The sequence below is a fragment of the Pteronotus mesoamericanus genome, unplaced genomic scaffold (genome assembly GCF_021234165.1).
Source record: "Pteronotus mesoamericanus isolate MK-2021 breed Mesoamerican mustached bat unplaced genomic scaffold, CSHL_Meso_final contig_2, whole genome shotgun sequence".
Lineage (NCBI taxonomy): Eukaryota > Metazoa > Chordata > Mammalia > Chiroptera > Mormoopidae > Pteronotus > Pteronotus mesoamericanus.
This window is the reverse complement of record NW_026555084.1, coordinates 3,481,105-3,502,599: the sequence shown is the minus strand read 5'-3', so window position 1 is coordinate 3,502,599 and position 21,495 is coordinate 3,481,105. Positions and strand designations below refer to the sequence as shown.

At 46.3% G+C, this 21,495-nt stretch overlaps 1 protein-coding gene across 2 annotated transcripts in view; it reads left to right on the top strand.

The window, feature by feature from the left end:
* The window catches only part of TENM2 (teneurin transmembrane protein 2), an 831,811-nt gene that overhangs the window by 486,591 nt on the left and 323,725 nt on the right, over window positions 1–21,495 (top strand). For both annotated transcript variants that reach the window (XM_054568075.1, XM_054568074.1), the window contains exon 3: window positions 15,226–15,435. In XM_054568075.1, coding sequence (XP_054424050.1) covers window positions 15,226–15,435 — 210 coding nt within the window. The remainder of the gene's footprint in view (window positions 1–15,225; window positions 15,436–21,495) is intronic.

Sequence of the window (21,495 nt, the reverse complement as noted above, 5' to 3'; positions counted from 1 at the left end):
TCTTTATGAAGGCTAGTCTAGGAATTCTGGTGGAAAGTCCCTACCAGTCCTTTTATCTTCCACATAGCCGCTCATTTCTCCTACGCTGGATAGAAACTATTTTAGTTTAAGTACACGTATGCCAACTCTTTGCTTAAACAAACAATATGACTGGTTTACTGGGATCATTAAAAAAATTGGTGGGACGAGGGAGACCAGCATTCCAGTTTCTGCCTGGACATTGACCAGTCGCCACCCGCCCCCCCGCCAACCAACACACATACCCTCTTGGCCAAATAAGCCGAGCAAATGCATCCTTACCTCCCAGGTGAGCATTAATTACTGTTTGCACCATGCTTTGAGATCCACAGATGAAAGCAGTCATAAAAGCAAAAAGTATTATTACATCGCAAATGGTTATAGGCTCTCATTTAGCTCTGGAAACTGATCAAGTGGGACTGTTGAATCATGAGACTAAGGTTGGCCAAATATTACACTTGTTATAATTAATTTGAGCTTAAGCTTCAGCATAGTGACATGTTCCCTTTAAATAAAGTTAAGTCCTCTAAGGATGCATGAATCTGTGCGGGTCTCAGTTTCCAGCTGGGAACTAAGGGTTTTCAGATATGAAGGAGGGTAGAGAGATGAATGGGCCTCTGACTTCGGGGTGGGGCGGGGTAGTGGGGAGACTCTCTGGGCGGACCACTCACTTAAGAGACATCAAAATGATTCCCTGTCCCTTTTATCCCACGGGACGGTGACAAGATCACTCACAAATTGTGGGATTTAGAGCTGGAGCTGAATTTATAGGACCTACAGTCCCATCTCTTCCTGAAAACCAAAACTGAGGGCTCCACTCGGGAACACTTGAATAATCTCTGTGATGGGGAGCTTATTACTTACAAGGATGCCGATTCTGATGTTACTCAGCAACTGTTGTTAAAAAGCCTTTTGCACATTTATCCATTTGGTCAAATATTTATTAAACGTTTCCCATGAGCTACCTTTGTTGGGTGCTCTGGGAGATGGAAGGATTAAAACACCGATAGTGCAGATTCCACCACCACCTGCAGCAGTGCCCCAGCCTTGAAGACAACCTGAAATGTAGCAGTTATTCAATAAACACATGGTGAGTAAGTGAAAGAGCAGATAATGCTCGAGGGAGAATGATAAAGCACATGCTTAAGAAACCATCATACTAGCTAGAACGTATGTAAAGGAGAGACATAAAAAAATGCAGTAGATATCAAGCCGAATGTGCCTCCTTCAACTTTCATCATTCCTAGAACTGACATCTGAACTGACTCATAAAAGTCCATTTTTTCTTCCGTGGGTCATGGCTCAACGATTTGAAGATTGCTACATCTTTCCTTACCTCTTTCCCAGGCTCAAGAGCTTCAGGGCCTGTTACCTACTGAATGATGTTAATGCGCCCATCAGTCTGAATTTCCTCCCCTGGGCAAACCCAGTTTCTCAAGAAGGCTTTTAAGAGGATGTCAGCCTAGAATGGAATAAACCAACTGATCCAGATGTGATCGCACCAGCAGAGAGTACAACGGGGTTCTTTTTCCTGTGCTCTCATACTTTGTCATTATTTGATCATGGAAACCTTCTTTCCTGATATTGTTTATATCCTGAGAAAACCCAGTGTTCCAAAGAACAGAGAATGGAAGAGTATGACTTATATGCTGGGCTTTTGGAGAGGGGAGAGGTACCTTTATACATCTTGTATTAGAATTGTAGCCCATTAATATGGTTTGCTGTGAAACCAGATTTTCTTCAAATTTAAACTTTGGTTTTTCTATTTGTCCTTCAACTTGAACACTAAGAATAGTGGAATTTATTGGACAGAGCCTTGGACTCAGGTCACTGATTCACTGTGTGGTCTGGGTAAAACCTCTCCCTCCCCACCCCACTCTCTCTCCTCTCCTTTCCTCTCATCCACCCTCTTCCTCACCCTCTCCCACAATTTTGTCATCAGCAAAGGGAAATGGTTGGTGCAAATACTCTCCAAGCTTCCTTCCAGAACTAGTGTTCACTGGTCTTTAGCTATAGCTTTCTTTATCCAGCTCACTCTATGAATTTTACTAACCTCAGAAAAAGAGCAAGAGCTAGATAGAAGCATAACAAGAAGATGAACAGCAGGCCAACCCTCCCCCCAGCTTCTAAGGTTTAGCAAAGAACTACATAAATTGTGAACCAGCCATGAACTATGACCCCCGATTGTCTTTGCTCTTCTTCTGCGTGATATGGCAAACTGTCGTAAGAACAAACCTGAGAACTTTTGCCTGTGTTAACTTCAGTCTCATCCCTTCCCCCATGATGGGGTTTGCTGGTTGCTCACACAACCTGTTTGTTCATGTCCCAAATTGTACATCATTGCATCACCTGCCACGCACACTTCTCGCTCAGCCCGAGGTCATCCAGCGTGTCAGCCCTGGCTGGCAGTGGTATCTTTCTTAGCAACTGTGATTATTTGAAAATAACGTCAAAACAAATCACCATCTTTTTTCATCCCCTGACAATCACTCAGGGGCTATGCCTGTTCCAGAGCCTCTGCCCTCATCTCTTTTTATTCATCCCTCCCTCCTTTTTCTCTTTCCACCATCAATTCTTTCACCTAATTCAAAATCCCCCAAGATGGTGGGCAGATTGGAGGGGGAAAGAAACAAGCATTTCCTAGTGCGCGGTGATGTTTCAGAACCATGGAGAGTGATGCGGGGTGGGGTTGGGGGGATCCCTTTCCTTCAGCTCTTGTCTGTGGTTTTGAGGCCCCATTTAAGAACCCACAGGTGGTAGAGACGACAAAACTCTGCAAAGAAGCTTTGCAGTCAGAACGGTTCTCCCCAGAGTTTAGGGGCCAAACCTGCGGCCATCACACACAAAGAACAGATTGCATCTGGGCCCGGCTGCTGCCCCGCTGTGGGGCCGCCCGGCACTTACCTCCCCTCCCCAGGCTGACCCCCGAAGATGGGGGCAGGCTCTCGGGAGCATTGTTCTAACCCAGCAAACGCTGCAGCCATTGTGTGGGCACGGGAGAGCTGCCGGTTTCCTTCCAGCCCAACACTGTAATTTTATCAACTCTGGCTCAGAGAAACCTATATTTATAATGCTAATTAGGAGGGCACACATTTAATTTGAGTGGAAGACTGTTTGTATCTCGCTGAGCCTGATAGCACGAGGCTCAAGCGACAGCAGTCAGAGGCAAAGCAGGCTTTTCTCCCTTCTCCAAGTATTTGAAACAGGGCTTACTCTTGCCAAACAATTTCTCTGTCGGATTAAAAAAGAGAGAGGTGGGGAGAATGCCGAGTATGCTGGATCCGAGAAAACTTTGCGTTTATCTCCTGCCTGCATAATATATTTCTCTGTGCACTGAGAAAGCATGGCTCTTATGTTATCTAATTGTTTCCTGACACATTTAGCAACACTTCACACTCTTTAAAGCGACATTAACGTTGCTGACAGTGGAGGTGTTTTCATTAGACGGGCTTTGAATTGTAGCCAGGATGCACTGCAGGTCTTCAAACAGGCTTGTAAAGGGTGAGAAAGGCATTACTTATGAAAATAGAGACTTGGCCAACAGCCCCCTGGGGGTGCGTATTAATTTTGCTGACTCCAGTCAGTTTAAGAATGTGTGTGCGCGCGCTCACGCACGCACACGAGACAACTTCTCGTGCGCTGGACTAAGACACCTTCATCATTTAGAGGCCACTAGGCTGCCTGGGTGTCATGGAAACTCTTCAAAGCACTCTCCTTCCACATCTTTGGAGCCACATCATGGCACCGCGCGATTTCAGGCGGCAGTCCACACTCCGCGCGCAGTCCTGAGACTCAGTGGCCGGGTGGCCGGTGTATTTTGTCCGCATGATTGTCACGCTGTGGAGTCAGTGCTCCTCCTCTCCCTCAATGCTTCCTCTTGCCCCTCTCAGGCCGTCTTTTGACGTCTCCAGCGATCTGCTTTGACGCATAGTTGTCCTGGAGGGCATTCCACGTGGGCCTTCAGAGGACAGTCCCCTAAGCGCCCGCGGCTGCAGGGCCTAAGAGAGAAACTGTGAGACCAGTCTGACCTTTGTGGAAGGCAGAAGCCAGGCTTGGCGGAGGTGAGGCAGGGACAAGTCGGGCTATGAATTTCTGCTAGGACACAGCCTCACCTGTGATCAGGACCCAGTGGTTGACCGCCAGGTTTGGTACATGGGCAGGATGATATTTCAAAATTATGGAATGCTGGAGCCGAAGGAGAGCCCCCCACAGATAGTGTCGTCGCCCCCACACTGCTACCCCTTCTAATCGGCCTTCCTGGCTTATCCTGGCTGGAACTGCTCTTCTCTGTTTACATCTCTACCGTGGTCCTAACTCTATGTAGCTATACAATCCTAAATCATCAAAATCTGAATTAGTATCTTGATTTTGCCCACCACTTACCGTGTAACCTTAGCCAAGTCTCTTGATTTCTACAAGCCTCAGTTTCCTCATCTGTAAAATGGGGGCGATACGAGTACCTTCCAGATCATATTGTTGGAAGGATTACATGCATCACCAACCACAGAACGTGCTAAGCTGACTGCCTAGAACATTATGAGGTTTGTGGGTATGCGTCTCTCTCACTAGAATGTGGGTCCCATTGTGGCCGAGACTGTGTCATCACGTTTCCTTGAAGCACTGGGTGCTGCTCCGTTTTAGTACAGTAACATCACATGTGTTACCTGAGGCCTGGGGAGGGTGAGCTGTTTGCTCTAAGTCATCCAAGGGACCAGCCTCTAGGCAGCCTCAGGACACTTTCTGGCTGTCCCGCAAGTGAGCATTTGTTAGATGCAAAACAATGACTTTCAAACAACTGTTCAGGGAAGGAATGAACTAATGCACGTGACACTGATGGCTTCCTAACAGACTAGACCCAGCACCTGTCTAGTTTACATTTTTTATTCTAGTCTTAACAGGATAATACTTCTTCATCTTTGAGTGGTGCTTTCCAGCCTTTTGATTGGTTGGTGATGGTTAGACTCCCAAGATAGCTAAATTTTTAGCACCGTATTAAGGCCCATTTAGTGATGAATGGGCAGGACTGTGAGCGTGGGCAGCAGGGAGATGAAATAGTTCAGGCACCTGCCACCCAGAGCCCATGTTCCACCTCCATTGTGCCAGAAGCACAGAGCAAAACACAGATTTACAGTTGAGGAGGGTTCGCTCTCTGCAGACAAAGATGTTGAAAAGGAAAGCTTCCAATAATGAGAATGAAAACAATTACTATTCATAAAGCACTGTATCATTTGCAATGTACTTGAGTTTGGTATTATTTAATTCTCAAAAGCATCCTGTAAGGGCACTAGGACAACTGTCTCATACCCTTCTTATGCTTGATAATAAGACTTAACTCTTACTTCAGAACATTTATGTAAATGCCTCATTGAATACTTACAATAATCTGTGAAGTATGTTTATACACATTTTGTGTATCAAACAGTTGAGCACAAAGCAGTCACCCAGCAAATCAGTGGCAGAGCCAAGATTTGAACTTCAGTCTGGTTCCAACACCAATCCTGTCACATCAGTGATGGGCTCTTTGTCAGTATAAAGGTTAATTAAATTCCATTGTCACTCCCTGAGCAAGGCGGTATGAGCCCCGGAGCCAGAATGGCTGGGCTCGAATTCCTTCCCCAACCAACCTCTTCCACCTCAGTTCAGTCTTATCTTCTTTGAAATGAGGATAATATTACCTACCCCAAAGGGTTGCTGTAAGATTCAGTAAATGAATCTGTGTAAAAGGATTGGAAATAATGACTAGCACATCATAAGAGATCAACAAATCCTTGTGATTGGCAATATTGTCATTTCTATGTATCGCAAACCCAAAAAAGTGGAGATGAAAGTAAGAAAGGTAGAGTTCCATGTATCATGGAAGATGTTTTCCAAGGAAGCCCTTTGAAAATTAAGTTTTGGCCTAGCCACACATTTCTTTAAATCTTTCTTTAGCTGTTTTACTCCCACTGCGTTCTTTTGAGAGTGTGATGTAGGTTCCAGGAGAACAAGGAAACAGCCCAATATATCTTCCCCATGTCATTCGGCTCAGAGAGGCAACCCCGTAAGGGGCTGGACTGCCCACAGAAGTTAGTGTTTTCATCTCGTGTTCCTGGCTCGCGTTGGGTCACATCTCCTAAGCGGTTCCCCAGGGCTGGAAGCTTTCATAATTAGATCGGAAGCACATCTCACACAGGGGTTAGGTCCTAAGGTCAGCGGCTGAGGCCAGAAAGGTGCTCACATCACCACCCTGGAGAGTCCTTAGAAAAAGTCCACCTTGGAAACTGAAATATTGTCTCTCAATAAATCTAATGGCTTAGTTTTTTCTCCAAGGTTGTCACAGACAGCTCTGTCTTCACTTGAGCGCCAGCCAGAAGAGGTAGTGACTTAACACTGTAGCCATTGGAGTAAAAGAAAAACAAAGGCATTTAAAACCAGAATCACTTCTCAGCAAGATGCCCACATGCTGAGAAGTACCAAAAACCTAAGGCCAGCAGCCACAGAACCTAGCAGTGAGGCTGATGCCATGTGCATTTATTTTATATATATATATATATATATATATATATACACACACACATATATATATATATGATAAATGTTTATGGAGTAAACGTTAAAACCCACCAATCATGCCAATTATTGTGTACGGGCTCTGACTGGGTGCTAGGCCATGAAGGTGTATAATCCACAGTCTCTGCCTAGTTACTCACGGTTTCATGAATGAGCCGGACATTTAGATAAACACATATCCTAATATATGACAAGGACAATGATAGAAGTCTGCCCTGAGTACCGGTGGATGGGCATCCAGAAGAGACTGACAAAGAAGGTGGTGTTCGAGCTGAGTCTTGAAGGAGATTTTTAGGAAGAGGTTGAGGCTACCAATGAGATAGGAAGGCTTTGCGTGCACAGGAAGGACGTGAGAAGGGAAAGATAAGTGTGCGATTGTACAGTCACTTGGATGGCGTAGAGTATAGGGAGTAGGGAGCGATCTGGCAAAAGCTAATTGCCATGCAAGTGACTGGGCCGTGTTATGTCGACAGTGGGGCGGCTTGGAAGAGTTGAGAGAAGAGCCGTGACATGAGCGAATCGGCGTGTCAGGAAACATGTTCGCCCTTATGGGAGGGGAGAAACAAGGCCGTGTGATGCCAGTGAGTAGGAAGCTAGAACCGTAATCTAGACTGTATGGTCCAACGGGGGAGCCACTTGCCGCATGTAGCTATATAAACTTAAGTTAATTAAGAATTCAGTTCCTCAGTGGCACTCGCCGCATCGCCAGAATAACAATGCCATCTCATCTGCAAGGAGCTGGGAAGTGGGAAGTGGGAAGTGGGAAGGCGCGCAGCGAAGCAGCTGCGGCGTCTCTATTCAGAAGGTGTTTGAGGGTCCATTACCTTCTGGCAAACTGGTGTGTCGCTGAAGGTGAAGTGAAGGTATGTCCTCAAAAGGGGAAGCCACAAAGTTTACAGCATTTTTCCTTAGGAATACAAAAGATTTGGCATTGGACAATTACAGAAATCGTATTATTTCAGAAACAAGCCCACCCTCTGTCTATAGCCAGATCCATGTTTGACGCCTTCCGACGCACAGTGGGGCCGGGAAGTTGTGACGTATAAACAAATATGTGCGTCATTGGGTCTCGGGAGGACACGCACATGCGTGGAGTCCCAAGCGGGAGGCAGTTCAAGCCTGAGCTCCTGCAGGAGGCCCTTTAACTGGGGCAAGCCCAACAGCCTGCCGTTCTTCCAATAAATTATAGATAATAGCTTGTGTGAAATCGGGACAGTTTTGCCAGGGCCATCTGAAAACAATTTGTTTTCAAGAAAATGCTTAACTGGGCTTTAGTGGGTTCAGTGGAGTGTGAGTGAAGAGGGCAATTAGGTCTTCGGCTGTGAAAATACAGACTCTAAGTGGGGTGGAAGGGAAGTGAGTGAACCCAGTCAGGCTGATAGGGCCTCACGGAGGGGACATGAGAGAGCATGAGGAGAAGTCCATAGGGGAGACTCAGCCCCCGGACCTGAGGCGGCGCGCTCTCGCCTGAACCTCTTGCCTCTATCAAGGCAGCCCAACTCTCTTGACAAGTCTTTCCCGGCCCCCAAGAAAGTTAGGCTGCCACTTCCCTCATTGATAAATTAGACTTGGTTTCAGGATCTTCTCCTGCCGCTAAGTTCTCCAGTGGCGATTTAAGCTCATTTGCTTGAAGTTTTCCTGGGTGAGGGGAAAGAGCTGACTGAATCAGATTTTTCTCTTCCAACAGCAGCCCAGTTCTTATCAACTGGAAAAAAAGGAGCTACTTAAATATTGATCATGTAACATCAACTATGCTGATCTAAACCCGTGAAAACTAGGGTTTCCCAACCTCCACACGGTTGGCATTGGGCCTGGAAATTCTTTGCTGTCAGAGACTGTTTGGTGCATTGTGGGATGTTTAGCAGCATCTCTGGCCTCTACCCACCAGGGGCCAGTAGTATCCACTCCCCACACACAAATGTGACAACCAAGTTGTCTCCAGATATTGCCAGTGACCCCCTCAGGAACAAAATTGCCCCTTGTGAAGGATGACTGAGCTAGCCTAGAGTTAGCAGTAAATATAAGCATCTTGCCACAGGGAATATAAGTCTGCATACATTGTATATGACATCAACATAAACTCTAAACATATATAACATAGGTCTGTATTTTAATTGAAGAGGCCCTGTTCATTGAGATCATTTTGTATTCTACAATTATAGTTGAAACTAGTGCCTCTGTTCTTTTTTTTTTTTTTTATGATGTAGATAAGAAATTGAGTCCCTCTCTCCCTTCCCCGAGGTCAGTGTGGGACAATAGGGCCCAACGCCATCCAGAGGGTCATCTGAGTCTCTCCCCAGGCAGAAGGCCTGGGGTCTAGCTCCATTTTTCCTACTCAGTAACTGCATGGCATCGGCCAAGTCATGTCTCCCTTGGGCTTGGTCACCAGTCTTAGGCAGGGATGCTCTTGGTTCTAAGTGACAAAAACTGATTCAAGCCAACTTGAAGGAAGGACAAATGAGGGTAGGGTGGAGAATAAATCGGTTCATCCATCGAAAGGTTGGTGCTCATGAACCACCCGGAGCCTATGAGCTGCGAGTCCGATGGGCTCCCTCTGGGTCTCTTGTACCCCCCGTGTGTCAGACAGTTCTGGTGACCTCACATATATTATCTCATCTTCACAACACCACCGAAGTCAGTGTTGTTATCATCAGAGAGGCCCAGCGAGGGGAAGAAAGTTGCTCTGCCTCACACAGGAAGTGGCAGAGCTCAGGGAAGACGGGCATAAACATTCACAGAAGACCGTCGGGCGATCACATCCATCGGAGACCCGAGTTTTATTTGGGGCAGAGCAGAAACTGAGAATGGGTGGGATTGGAGGATGAAGCCCATTAACGGGCGAGTGGGAGTGGAAGGCAGGGCCAGGTTTAGAAACAGCCCAGCGTACTTTGGGCAACGCGCAAACCCGGGCTCAGGTCTCAGGTCTCAGCTCCACCCCTCGGGTGTTCTGTCAGCATCCCCGAGTCTCTGCGCAGGGTGTGGTGCCCACGGTGGAAGGGGCACGTGTAAAATCCCTGAGCCTGACACTCAGCACTTAAAAGAGGTTGAACAGGTGTGTCATGGCTTCATCCCCGTCCTCTGCACCTGGAAGCAGGGAGTTCCGTGGGAGCTGTCGTCAGGGCACCTGTGCCTTTCCTGGTGGCGGCCACGGCAGCCGCGCCCAGCGCCTTACCGGAGCCTGCCGTGCACCTCGGCGAAGGGTGTCCCATCCCACAGACCCCCACAAGCTCCGTGTGCAGAACTAGGCTGAACTCGAAGAATCTGCTACACTTTCCTGAAGAATGTTCTCATGGAGAGTGAGAGCGAGCAGACCATATTCCCAAAAATAAATGTATTGATTACAAACAAAAGGAGGGCACTATCGTGGGTATTGAAATTATTTATTAAGTCTCTAAAGTTACAGAGCCACAAAGGATTTCCAGATTTTGACTCAAGAATTGCTTTCTCTCTTTACAAAGTATCTATTCCGTGGGAGCAGTCACTGTGGCTGTTTCTAGGAGAAGCCTTGCTTCTGCCCATGGTTAATTACCTCCCCTGGGATGGTCTCTATGGTACATTCCAGAAGAGGCTCAGTGAGTCTGGGGTTCACATCTCACTCATTTTTTTTTAGCAATCACTCTTCTCTAATGAGGGAAAGAGCAGAACAAACCACCCAAGGCCTGGATTTTGAGGTCACATGACCTAGATGCAAATCACTGCCCGTTCTGCTTGCAAGCAGAGCCAAATCCACTTGCACCTCAGTGTCCTCACCTGTAAATGGGGATGATGATAATCCTTGGTTCAGAGAAAGGTTGTGAGTGTTAAAAGAGAAAAATACACGTCAAATCTTAGCTGAGTTCTCAGCACAAAGCAAGATCACATGTAAATGGTAATGAGGCCACTGAACTTATTATTTTGGGTTTAATTATTCCTGGTACTGTACTTTTGTTGTTGCTTTTTAGTTACTTTGGTTCTTTTTTAAAAAACTGTCTCTCTGTCACCAAATATCCTGACACCCTGTCACTACATAGATCGTCTATGCATCGTCTACACAGAACATTTTAATGTCAGCTTGCCATTAATCTTTGGAATGAAACGGAACCAGTAGATTTAAGCGAAGTTGGGGGCTGGATTTGCAACATGGCCTCTAGTATTAATTAGGATACATTAACACCACTTGGGCAGAGCATCAATTTCATGGGTGATATCTACTGCTCTGGGGATGGAGAAGAGACTGTAGCCCTTTAATCTTGGGTGGAAGAACTAAACCTAGATCCAAATCAGTTTAAGGAGAAAAATGGTGCTGTAATTGAGACACTGGGGGTTAGAGCGATGTGCCATCAACCACAGATGGCGCTGGATGAAGTGCTCAGGTGTGGCCGTGGCGGCTGATGAACGGGGGCTGGCAGAGGAGCGGCGGGCACCTGCCACCATTCCCCCACTCCTGGTCCCCGTCTGTCCTAACTGACGATGGCACTGTTTCCCACCGAACCCTGGGCGTCTTCGGTATCCTTCTCAAGCCAGCAATCCACACAGCCACCACCAAGCCACCAGTTAGCATGGGACTGCTTTGTGTGGCTAGAAGTGTTGGAATCAGAAAATTTTCATGAGTTGAAGCTCCCACAAAATCGTATTCATTTGGAAACATATATTGGGGGGGCAATGAATTATTTTTCATTTTTAAGGCCACAAGGAATTCAGTCATATGGATAATTAGACTATGATTTACACAGGGATCTTAGAAAACACACACATAGACACCCACACGTACACAAGACCATATGAGTTTAATGAATGACATATTGTTGCCTTTGCATGCTTTCTCCGTGCTTTTTCAATAGATCAGTTAAGCTCTGTTTTCTATATATTTGTGAGGGACTTTATACTCCTTAAAAATGGAACTTCAAAAATAGTTTGGGGGTCAGAGGGTATCTGTAGTGTGTAAAATAGGAGCCAGGTAAATGCATAAGCCCTGATTACATGCCCATCACACACTAGGTATTTTAGTAAGAAATCATGGTCCGTAAAGGGAGCCCGTGTAAGTTCCAGCGTTCTCCCCTGTACTTTGGAACCTATTTTGTCTGTACAGATGGTCTCTGTCAGTTGGAATAGTCAGGAGGAAAAATGTAGCATAAGTGAACAAAATTAGCAAATGACAGAGCAAATAGAGAACAGCATACACTTTGGGGACAGATCTAGGGGCTGAGACACTTCTCAAGTAATGGTAGGTAGCAGCCAGCAGAGTTTAAGGAGCTACCAAAGTGTGAATTGAGAGTAACAGGAATCAGACAGTGCTGTGATGTGTATTTCAATACACCCAAGCAGCCCCAGTACTTCCATTGTGTTGGGACTGCGCTGCCACTCTCTGTATTTGTATAAATTAAAAAGCGGTTCTGTCTGTAGTATATGAAATGAATTCATGCTGAACAAAATTTCAAAAAGTTCACGTAAAGAATGATTTCATAGCAACTATCATATCAGACTTCTGGAAAATTGCACTTGAACTTCAGTTCCACCTCAGTCACTCAAAGGAATTTAAAAGTTGGCTTTCAGCCATCCTTGTTCTTCAGCGCGCAGCCTCAGCTATGCCTCCATACAAACTTGAATGCCTATTGACTGTGAGCTAAAATCTGTTCGTACCAGAGCCTCACCGCTAAGTGGATGTCAGCACTACCTTCAGAGTGTCCTGCTCAGGACACATCTGCATTCAGGAGCCTTGACAGGAGGGGGACAGGAACATTGCTATGAGGAGGCCACTCTGAACTTCATAACAAAATTACAAGAAAGGCTTTGAACCGCCAGCTGATAGCTGCTATAAAGGGTTTATTCAAAGAAATGTGTCTTCTATGAAATCCTGAAGGTGCCGTGGGATTGGGAGGTGGAAACCTGGACAAATGGTTTCCCAGGAATCACCCCCCTCCTGATATGTCACCTTCCCTTTCTGTCCCCATGCTGTTAGGTCAGACACTCGGCCGAGTGGTTAGAGAGCACATTTGGGAATAGACAAACCGGAGTGGGACTCCTGGCCCCTATCACTTACTAGCCATGCAGTCTTACCTCTCTGGACCTCAGTTTCCTCATCAATAAAATGGGGATTGTAATCACCGTAACTTCATAGAATTGCCTTGGGAATTAAACGAGATAACCTACAGACAGGGGCTAGCACCGTGAGTGGCAGATAACCAGTGTAAAAACGTTAGGCGTTCCAATAGTCATAATAATGATAATTAGTAGAGGGAAGCCTATAGGAGAAAATACTGATGAAATGTGAGTACTGCTTCTGATGAAGCGCTGATGTGCTCAGTCTGTCTTTGCCAGATCATCGGGCGAGAATAGCGAGCCTACGCTGCTCCCCAACAGTAATGAATAAATGAGTTCTTCAAATGAAACTCCATTTATCCGCTGATCTATTTCAGGGACGATTCTTCTCCGGTCAAGCTACTGGGCAGGAGCCCCCAATGTTTAACCTTAGGAGCATCTCCTCTCCTGTCTGTCTCCTCTACTCCCACCCTCAAGAGGGTAGTGCGATGCCTCCGCACTGCTGGTCACTGCTTTCCTCTCATCGGGAGTCTCTCTCCTCCTCTACTGAAGATGCGCAGGCCTCAACTTTCCCAGCAATCCTTGCTGTAATCTCCACCCCCACCTCTGCCTGGCCAGCCTGGACTGACTGTCCCTTTTCTTGCCCCCACAGTGCCATGCCCTTACAGCCTGCTCTTTTTCATGTACTGAAATGACACAGTGGCCCATCTGCCTCTCCCAGGGATAACGCCTTGCTAATTTTTGTATCCTCAGTATCTCAAGAGCACCTAAAGGGCATGCACGCGATTCATGGAAACGCACTGATTTATCAATAACATTGGACGCCCTCAGGAATAGATCAGGAAATACATTTCAAAGGTTGACATCCACTTCAGGTGCTAGAAAATGTCCCCACGTATGTAGTTCATCTAAAAAGCAGGAGAACCTATTTCTTCTGACTCAGGCTCTTGCTACCTATGCTGAAATTCAGACCTGACTCTTGAGCTTCCTTTCTCGACACCTTACCCTTTCCTCCAGACTCCAGGCTTTCGGGCAGGTCCCGTGCTACTCCTGGCTCCTTGTTCTGAGCTTTTCCCAAAAGGACAAACCAGCAGGCGAGCACAGGGACCCCAAGATGTAAGGGTGACTCAGGTGAAAGTACACAGGGCAGGTAACCTCACTCAGCGTCCGGGCACCGGGAGCTCCTTGCCAGGTGACGAGAGAGGTGGCCAGAATGTGCTCTGTGGGAGAAGTTCTTGGCCCCAGGGCAGCGCTAAGTCACTGCCCACCCCCTGCTGGGCGGCTGCTCCCCCTCAGGGCCTGGAGGGGCTGTGCTCTTTGCAGGAATCCCCCCTGCGCTCACAACAACAAAATGAAACAACACCCAGCCTCTTGGTGGAGAGAGTGGTCCTTGGCCAGCTCTTTGGGATGCAAATGGGTTCCCCTTTCCACCTCTCCTCCACTTCTAACCCAATCTAATTTATTTGATTTTACTGTACCTGATTTATTTGCTCCTTCAAGAGGTGCAATTCACTGGGAAGCCGCTGAGGAGGATGCAACAGTAAATAAAATGCACCGGAGTCCACCCTCAGATAGTAATAAGGGCTATGAAAATATGTAAACAGGCGGAGAGTGTAGGACAGATAGATGGGCAGTTTTCAAGCAGACAAACAGGGAAGGCTTGAATGGAGAGAAGGAGCAGGATTGTGAACAGAAGGAGGCGCATCGGGGAGAATGTTTGACATCCTGGGAAAGGGAAGTGTGCAGACCGTAAGGATGGGATGATGCGGCATGTTCAAGCAGCAGAAAGACAGCCGCTTTGGCTTGAGAATGAGGGCCCACATGGAGAGCGGTAGGGCCACTGTCCAAGGTGAGTTAGTGGCCGCAAGTGCCAGAATAGGCAAGACACAGATATTGTCATCAAGAGTTCAGACTTCTCTCTCCACGCAATGGGAAGCCACTGGAGAGCGCCCAGCAGGGAGTGATAAGACCTGATTTCTATCTTTAATATATTGTCCTGGCTGGTGTGGCTCAGTGGATTGAGCGCCGGCCTACGAACCAAAGGGTCGCTGGTTCAATTCCCAGTCAGGGCACATTCCTGGGTTGCTGGCCAGGCCCCCAGTAGGGGGCACTCGAGAGGCAACCAAACATTGATGTTTCTCTCCCTCTCTTTCTCCTTGCCTTCCCCTCTGTCTAAAAATAAATAAACATAAACTTTAAAAAATAAAATAAAATGTTCCGGCTTCTGTGGAGGCGGTGGTGGGGGGACCATGAAGAGTAGATGGGTATGTGGCACGACTTGAAGCAGGTAGACGAGCAAGCACACAGGCCAGCAGAGACGATGTGGTCTTAGGTTAGGGCTGCAGCAGCGGAGATGGAAGAACTGGGTGTTTCCCAGGCTGATTCCATGTCAGCTGTGGAGATGGATATTTCTGCTCACACCAGGCTTCCTGAAACATGCAGCTACTTGTAGTATGAATTTATACATTTGGAGAAACATTAAACCACTTGGAAAAAAAATACATCTGGAGGGTTTTCTTTCTTTTTAATTTTCTTTTCTTTCTTTAGATATATTTATTGCGAGGTGGTTTCAATGTAACTTTCTCTGGATGCTCTCATGACACTCATTGCTGACCTTTGACCCCTTGTCCTTTTTCCCAGGTCGTCCCATTCCACCTACATCTTCGTCTAGCCTCCTCCCATCTGCTCAGCTGCCTAGCTCCCATAATCCTCCACCAGTTAGCTGCCAGATGCCATTGCTAGACAGCAACACCTCCCATCAAATCATGGACACCAACCCTGATGAGGAATTCTCCCCCAATTCATACCTGCTCAGAGCATGCTCAGGGCCCCAGCAAGCCTCCAGCGGTGGTAAGGAAACGGGGGTGTCTGAATGTGCGGGGTTGTGTGTGTGACAGTGTTGCGTCTCCAGCAAAAATGGCAACTTTGAAACAAGGGCTGGGGAGAAGGTGGTGTGGGAAGCATCAAGGTGAAATACATTCGTCATTTTGTGACATCGCGGTTCCAGGATACATTTGTTGAAGTTCACGATAAGGCTTTGTGCTTTGCGTATCTCTACAGGGTTTGGGCCTCCCCCAGTGAAAAGCTTGTGTCCACTGCTGCATGGAGGGGCAGGCAGGTCTCAAAGGGGACATGCAGAGTGGCAGCAGAATGTCGGATTTTGTATTACATGATTCTGGTCACAACCAAGTGACCCTGGGCACCCTCGCGTGCCCAATTTGTGTGCATCTCAGATCTCTTGTTTTTGATGGTTGGCTTCTGATTTTTTTTCCCCATGATCGTTTAGGGGATTTTGCTATTAAAATGTGTTTTCTTGATGTGACTGTTGAACATCTTTTCAAGTCTGATGTGTTTTGGGGGTGACCTCTCCTATAACCCTCTCCTGTGCCACTTTACTTGAATTTAGCAAGCTGACCATGTGATACCATGATAAACATTGCTTCTAAATCCCTCATTCTTGCTGTGGTTTTCACATCACAGAGCCAAGGGATTGGTCCCAGGGTTCTGTCCCACTTTTGATGATTTAGTGGCTACTACTTCAGCTCCCAACCTCTGAATCTTAGGTATAGTCGCACTGGGCCCAGCAATAAAGGCCCCTCATTTCGATTTCTGCTAGTGGGTATGTGTTCACAACACATCAGCATGGGGACAGCATCTAGGGTTAAGTCCCCATGGCCCGAGGGAAGACAGTTACAGAAATTAGTTGCTCCTGGCTCAAAGGCTTTGGAGTTATCTTCTGAATTGGCCACTCGTGGTGTTCATGAACATATCCTGTCAAAAGCAGGACAGAGCTTTCCATGCCAAGAATGTTCGTTGATGAGATTATGTTTTGGCTCCATCCATGATTATGTGCTACCAATGGCCTCCACCTCTACAATTAGAGAGGACCTCCTAAATGCATTTAAGATGATTCATTCTGGAGATGGGATGACAGACTGCCACTTAGGATCGCCCATGCCCTTCTACAAAGCCAGGCCTGATATGTTTAGCAAACTCGTATTATTTTTCCCAAAAAATTACCTAATCAAATCTCTCATCAAATGAGCAATCCATTGTTGATATTATGAAGGCCTTTAATCTACCATAAATCTTTATTAGAACTTATCAGAGCTTCTAGTTTGAGAGAAATGTGATTATGGCACTCTTAAAATGACATTACATCATTGGGGTGATTGGTTTATCATTTGCAGAAGAGACATCAATCATAACTAGCATAACCACACAGTAAATGAATTCAACCTTTCTACCGCAGAACAATGACACTGTAATTGCTCAAAATCAGGCTTAAAATGAAATCGGAAAATGCTCTTTCTTCAAATATGATGTTAACTTAATGGAATATATTATGAAAAATCATGTTTGAGGAAATTCTATGTAATTAAAAATATGCGGAAATATATTCCCTTTTTTCTTTCATCAGAAACTGATTTTAGCTACAGAACAATTTTTTTTTTTTGCTGCAGAGATTATGTTGCATTTAATTGAACTATCCTCACTTATGTTTTGCTGCTTTTTATTTCATACTATGTGATTGTGATGAATATTGTATTATGAAGGACAAGAGGCTTTTGAGATGAGGTGCACCTGCTGATAGCTTTTTAAAAACAGACAATTATTAGGGAGAAAATGAGCTTTTAAAAACTATACCCTTTTATGCATATATGGATACACAAGCAAAGATGATTTCCAGAAGAGAGGTCGGTTCCTATCTCAGAGCTGTCTAGAATGTTTTCTTAACGATAATGCTGTGAGTGATTTCTTTTTTCTTGGATGTTGTATCAGGATATAAGTTGCTGATGGGGTCTTTTTGTTGCCTTCATGCCTAATCCAAACCTCATTTGGGTGGACACAACAGATCTGTGTGTTCAGAGTCAAGTTTATCATCCATTTTTCATCACTCACACTCATTTGTTCAGCCCACGTAAGCTTGACAGCAATGTCAGCTTCAGTAACAGGGGGAAATACCACAGAAAATTTGAGGGTCCATTTTCACCCCAAACATGGATTTCTTTCTGGGGTGTCCAACCTTTGGCATCTCTGGGCCACACTGGAAGAAAAAAGTTGTCTTGGGCCCCCCCATGAAATACGCAAACACTAATGAAAACAAAAAATCTCATAATGTTTTCAGTAAATTTACGATTTTGTGCTGGGCCACATTCACAGCCATCCTGGGCCGCACGCAGCCCGCAGGCCGAGGGTTGGACACCCCTGTAAGAGGTGAAGACCCAACAGTGCAATATCCTTCTTTCCAGTGGATACTTATCTGAGAACATATTAAAGCTCTGGCCAACAGGCAGTCATTCATTCAAAATTCTAGACTCTGGTTTAGCTAAAGTGAGGGCAGACCAAGTTCAAATATGTGTGTGCTCACACCGGTGTGCGTGAGGGCGTCTGTGTGCACACACATGTGCATGTGCATGTCTGAAGGGAATGGATTTGGGGTCTGGGGCACATTGAGGGTTCTCTCAAGACCTGAATGGTTTCCATGAACTTAAATGTGACATAAAGGATTGAAAATAGAGTTTGACACAGACGATGCGCAGTGCAGAGCTGTGTCTGGGTGTTCCGAATTGAGTCTGATGACACAGGGGCTGGATTTCTCGGTGGGTGTCATGGCACACACAGCCATGTGATCGCTCGCGTTCTGTTTAGCTGGTTGAATACACAGAATTGTTTAAGTGGGTCTCTTGGCAATGACCTTGTGTTCTGACGATCTGGTATCAGTTTGGTCTTTACCGCTTTCTTAGGTGAGATAAAACTCCTCCCAGCACATTCAGCCCATGCATGACAGTAAAGAATTATTTCCTGCTCTCCTGTTATTGTTGCTGTTATTACTTGACATTAGTGGAGCCCATCAGTAGCAGAGTCGGTGCACACATTTCCTGCTCAAAGAGGTTTTGTTCTAAAGAGACAAACCAGACATAAACTACCCAACTAAAATGTTTTTGACAACATGAAAAGCTCCTCGAAACAACCACAAAGCTTTACCTTTATGGCTTTGCTGTCATTATTTTCTACGAGCGTAGCGCATTCTTTAGTGGATGGTACTAAAACCGCGGCACCTTTGGAACCGAATTGCTCTAACCTTCACTTTATGCCAATCGAGCAGATACCCTGGGACCCTAGTGAGATGCTCAGAAGAGGGGTGTTTCCCTTCCCCTCAAGCATTTTCTCCCAGATAACTGAACTCTGGCAAGTAACTCGTCCCGTGTTCTGCCTTCTGCCAAACCAGGTTAGCTCCAGGGATGTTTCTTATATTAAAAGCAGCATAATTTCAAACCCTATGAAATAACTCATCTGGGGAAAAAAAAACAAACCCTGAATCCGAGTGGCAATATAATGGAGGCTCCTGCAGATGCAAGAATGATAAGACTACTTTTCAAACAGGAGCAGGGCTTGCACTTTGCTATCAGTGTGCAAGGCAGAAAATATACGGGCAGCCACATTGTAATCAAAAGCATTGGCTTACCTCCCCACTCATAAAAGGTTGAGTTTTAGTTTTCTTAAAAGCCTAAATAAAAGGGTTTGGAACATGCATTAGTCACGTCGAACATACAGAAGAATTGTAATCAGGATACTTGTCAGTCAGGACGCTGTCAGTAGGTCCCATGTGGCTAGGGAGCTCTCCCAGCTGGAGAGCCCCTGTTTGTCACCGAGCGCGTTAAAGGTGCCCTGGCCCTTTTTAGAAAAGCAATGTCTTGGTTAATTCTAAGTGAAAATAGTACATCAAATCCAGCAAGTTTGGGGTTGCCTGGGATGGTCCAAGGATTCAATTGCCTGGGTAACTTAATGATGGTCTTATTTATCTGGCGTCATATAGCAAAAGAGCTTCATTCATTCATTCACTCACTCACTCACTCACTCACCCATTCACTCACTCATCCATCCATCCACCCATCCACCCACCCTTCCATCCACCCATCCACCTACCCATTCACCTGGCCCTTTTCTTACACCTCCTCCAGAATTTGTTAAAGTTTATGACAATTTTTTAAGTTGGAAAACTGTAATTAGATGACACAGTATGGGTACAGGAAAAATCTAGAGTAGAAAGCAAACCACAAGCTCATGGATGTGAAGTCTTGGTCCATTATTTAAAACTGACAAAATACTTGATTCGAAGCTTCCTAGGAACCGAAACAAAAAGGGAAATACAAGAATAACAAGATGCACAACGTCCCTGAGATAAAAACCAATCAGCCGCTTGAGGGAAACTCTGTAAATCCTCCTAGTGAGGCCAGAAGGAAATTTCTCCGAAAGGAAAGGACGCGGACGCTCCCCACGTCCGCTCCCCACGTCCGCATCCCCAGTCACGTGCTGTCACGCACAGGCTGAAGAAACCCCTGTCACGCTCCTCGTAACCTTCCTCCACATAAGCCCTAGAAAGCATTTCAGTTTTTTTAAATTCTGCAAATATCAAAAAATTGCACAGCCCAGGGACGCAGCTTGAGCCACAGGTGAACCTTGGTTCTCCAAAGGACCGTGTAACCTGCGTGAAATTGAAGCGTGGCTCTGGGACCGCCTCACCCTCCCGGCCCCGCCCCCGCCCCCGCCCGCTACGGGCTGGATGTGAAGCTGAAAGAAGAGGGTCCGCACAATTGTTTTATTAATGAAACTTCTTCCCCTTACATTTTTGAGGCTTGGGGAAGATTGTTTTTTTCTAATATGTCCTAAGTGTTCCTGCCTTCTTAAGCAAATGGTGCCCACTGTAATTTAATTTAAAATTTCCTAAATAGCTCACAGCAATTGTTATGCACATCAATGATTGTACTGTGCTGAGAACACCAACTCCTTGTTTTTTTTTAAGTCATCGTGCATTGTGAGGCTGCTCATTCCACCCTCCTCAGGTAGGGCACTTGACTTCACAGTCTACTCTTTCTAGACTTTTCTTTCTCCTCTAGGCTTTACTCCATCACTCAGACACCTCCCTGGCAGGGTTCCTGGTGTCAGACCCATAGTAGGTGCTCACTGAATATTTAGTAAGTGAATGAATTAACTAATGTCTTTCATAGCTGTCTTTATTTCATTAATTTCCGGATTCTATCACGTATGATGAAAAAAAAAACGGATAATGACAGGTGGGAGGAGGGTAGATCACGTCCCAGCTTGGGGGAATATACTTACTTCAGAGAACATATTCAATTTGCATATGTTGGGCTTGTGTCTGTTTTTAGATACATTAGAACTTTGTAGTTCATCTATAAATAGGAAGGTTTCGAGAACATTGTTTATACACATCGTGAAGGATAGTGGAAGAGCCAAGGCGGGGAGAACCGGGGAGGGCCCCGGGGAGGGGCCTCCGCTCACCGCCGCTGCACCCGTGTGGGCGGGACCCTGCGCTCGCTCTCCGCTCGGGGCCCGGGGATTCCCATCCCCACCTCATCGCCTTTCCCGAGGTGAACGTGTTTTGCGCGTGTGGCACTTGGTTCCCAGTTCTTCCCCGGTCAGCTTGGATACCCGGTCAGGTGTGCAGAGATGTGTAACCTGTCCAGGTACCCGGACCCTGGTTCAGCCCTGGCTGCCTGTCCCTCTAAAGTGGTTCGCCGCCCGCCAGGCAGAGCAGCCGAGTCCTGGGAGCTGTCTCTGGGCTGTGGAGGGGCCAGAGGCAGCCCCCCATCTTGTCTGCAGTGCAGAGCCGTGCGGAGTTTGGCTCTCTCTTCTCCAGCCATGCCACCTATTAGGCTAAGCCCCCCGTATACCTTACCTCACTGGCTTTTATTTAACCCCCACCACATCCCACGCAGCAGATTGGCCATCGTGCCCGTTTGATGGATGAGAAAACTGCAGCACAAAGAAGTTAAGTAACTGGCACAAAGTCACAGAGCTGGGGAATGAAGGACCTGGGTTTTAAACCCAACCTGCCTAATTCCAGAGACTTTTCTGTTCACCCCTCTGTTAAATATGAACCTC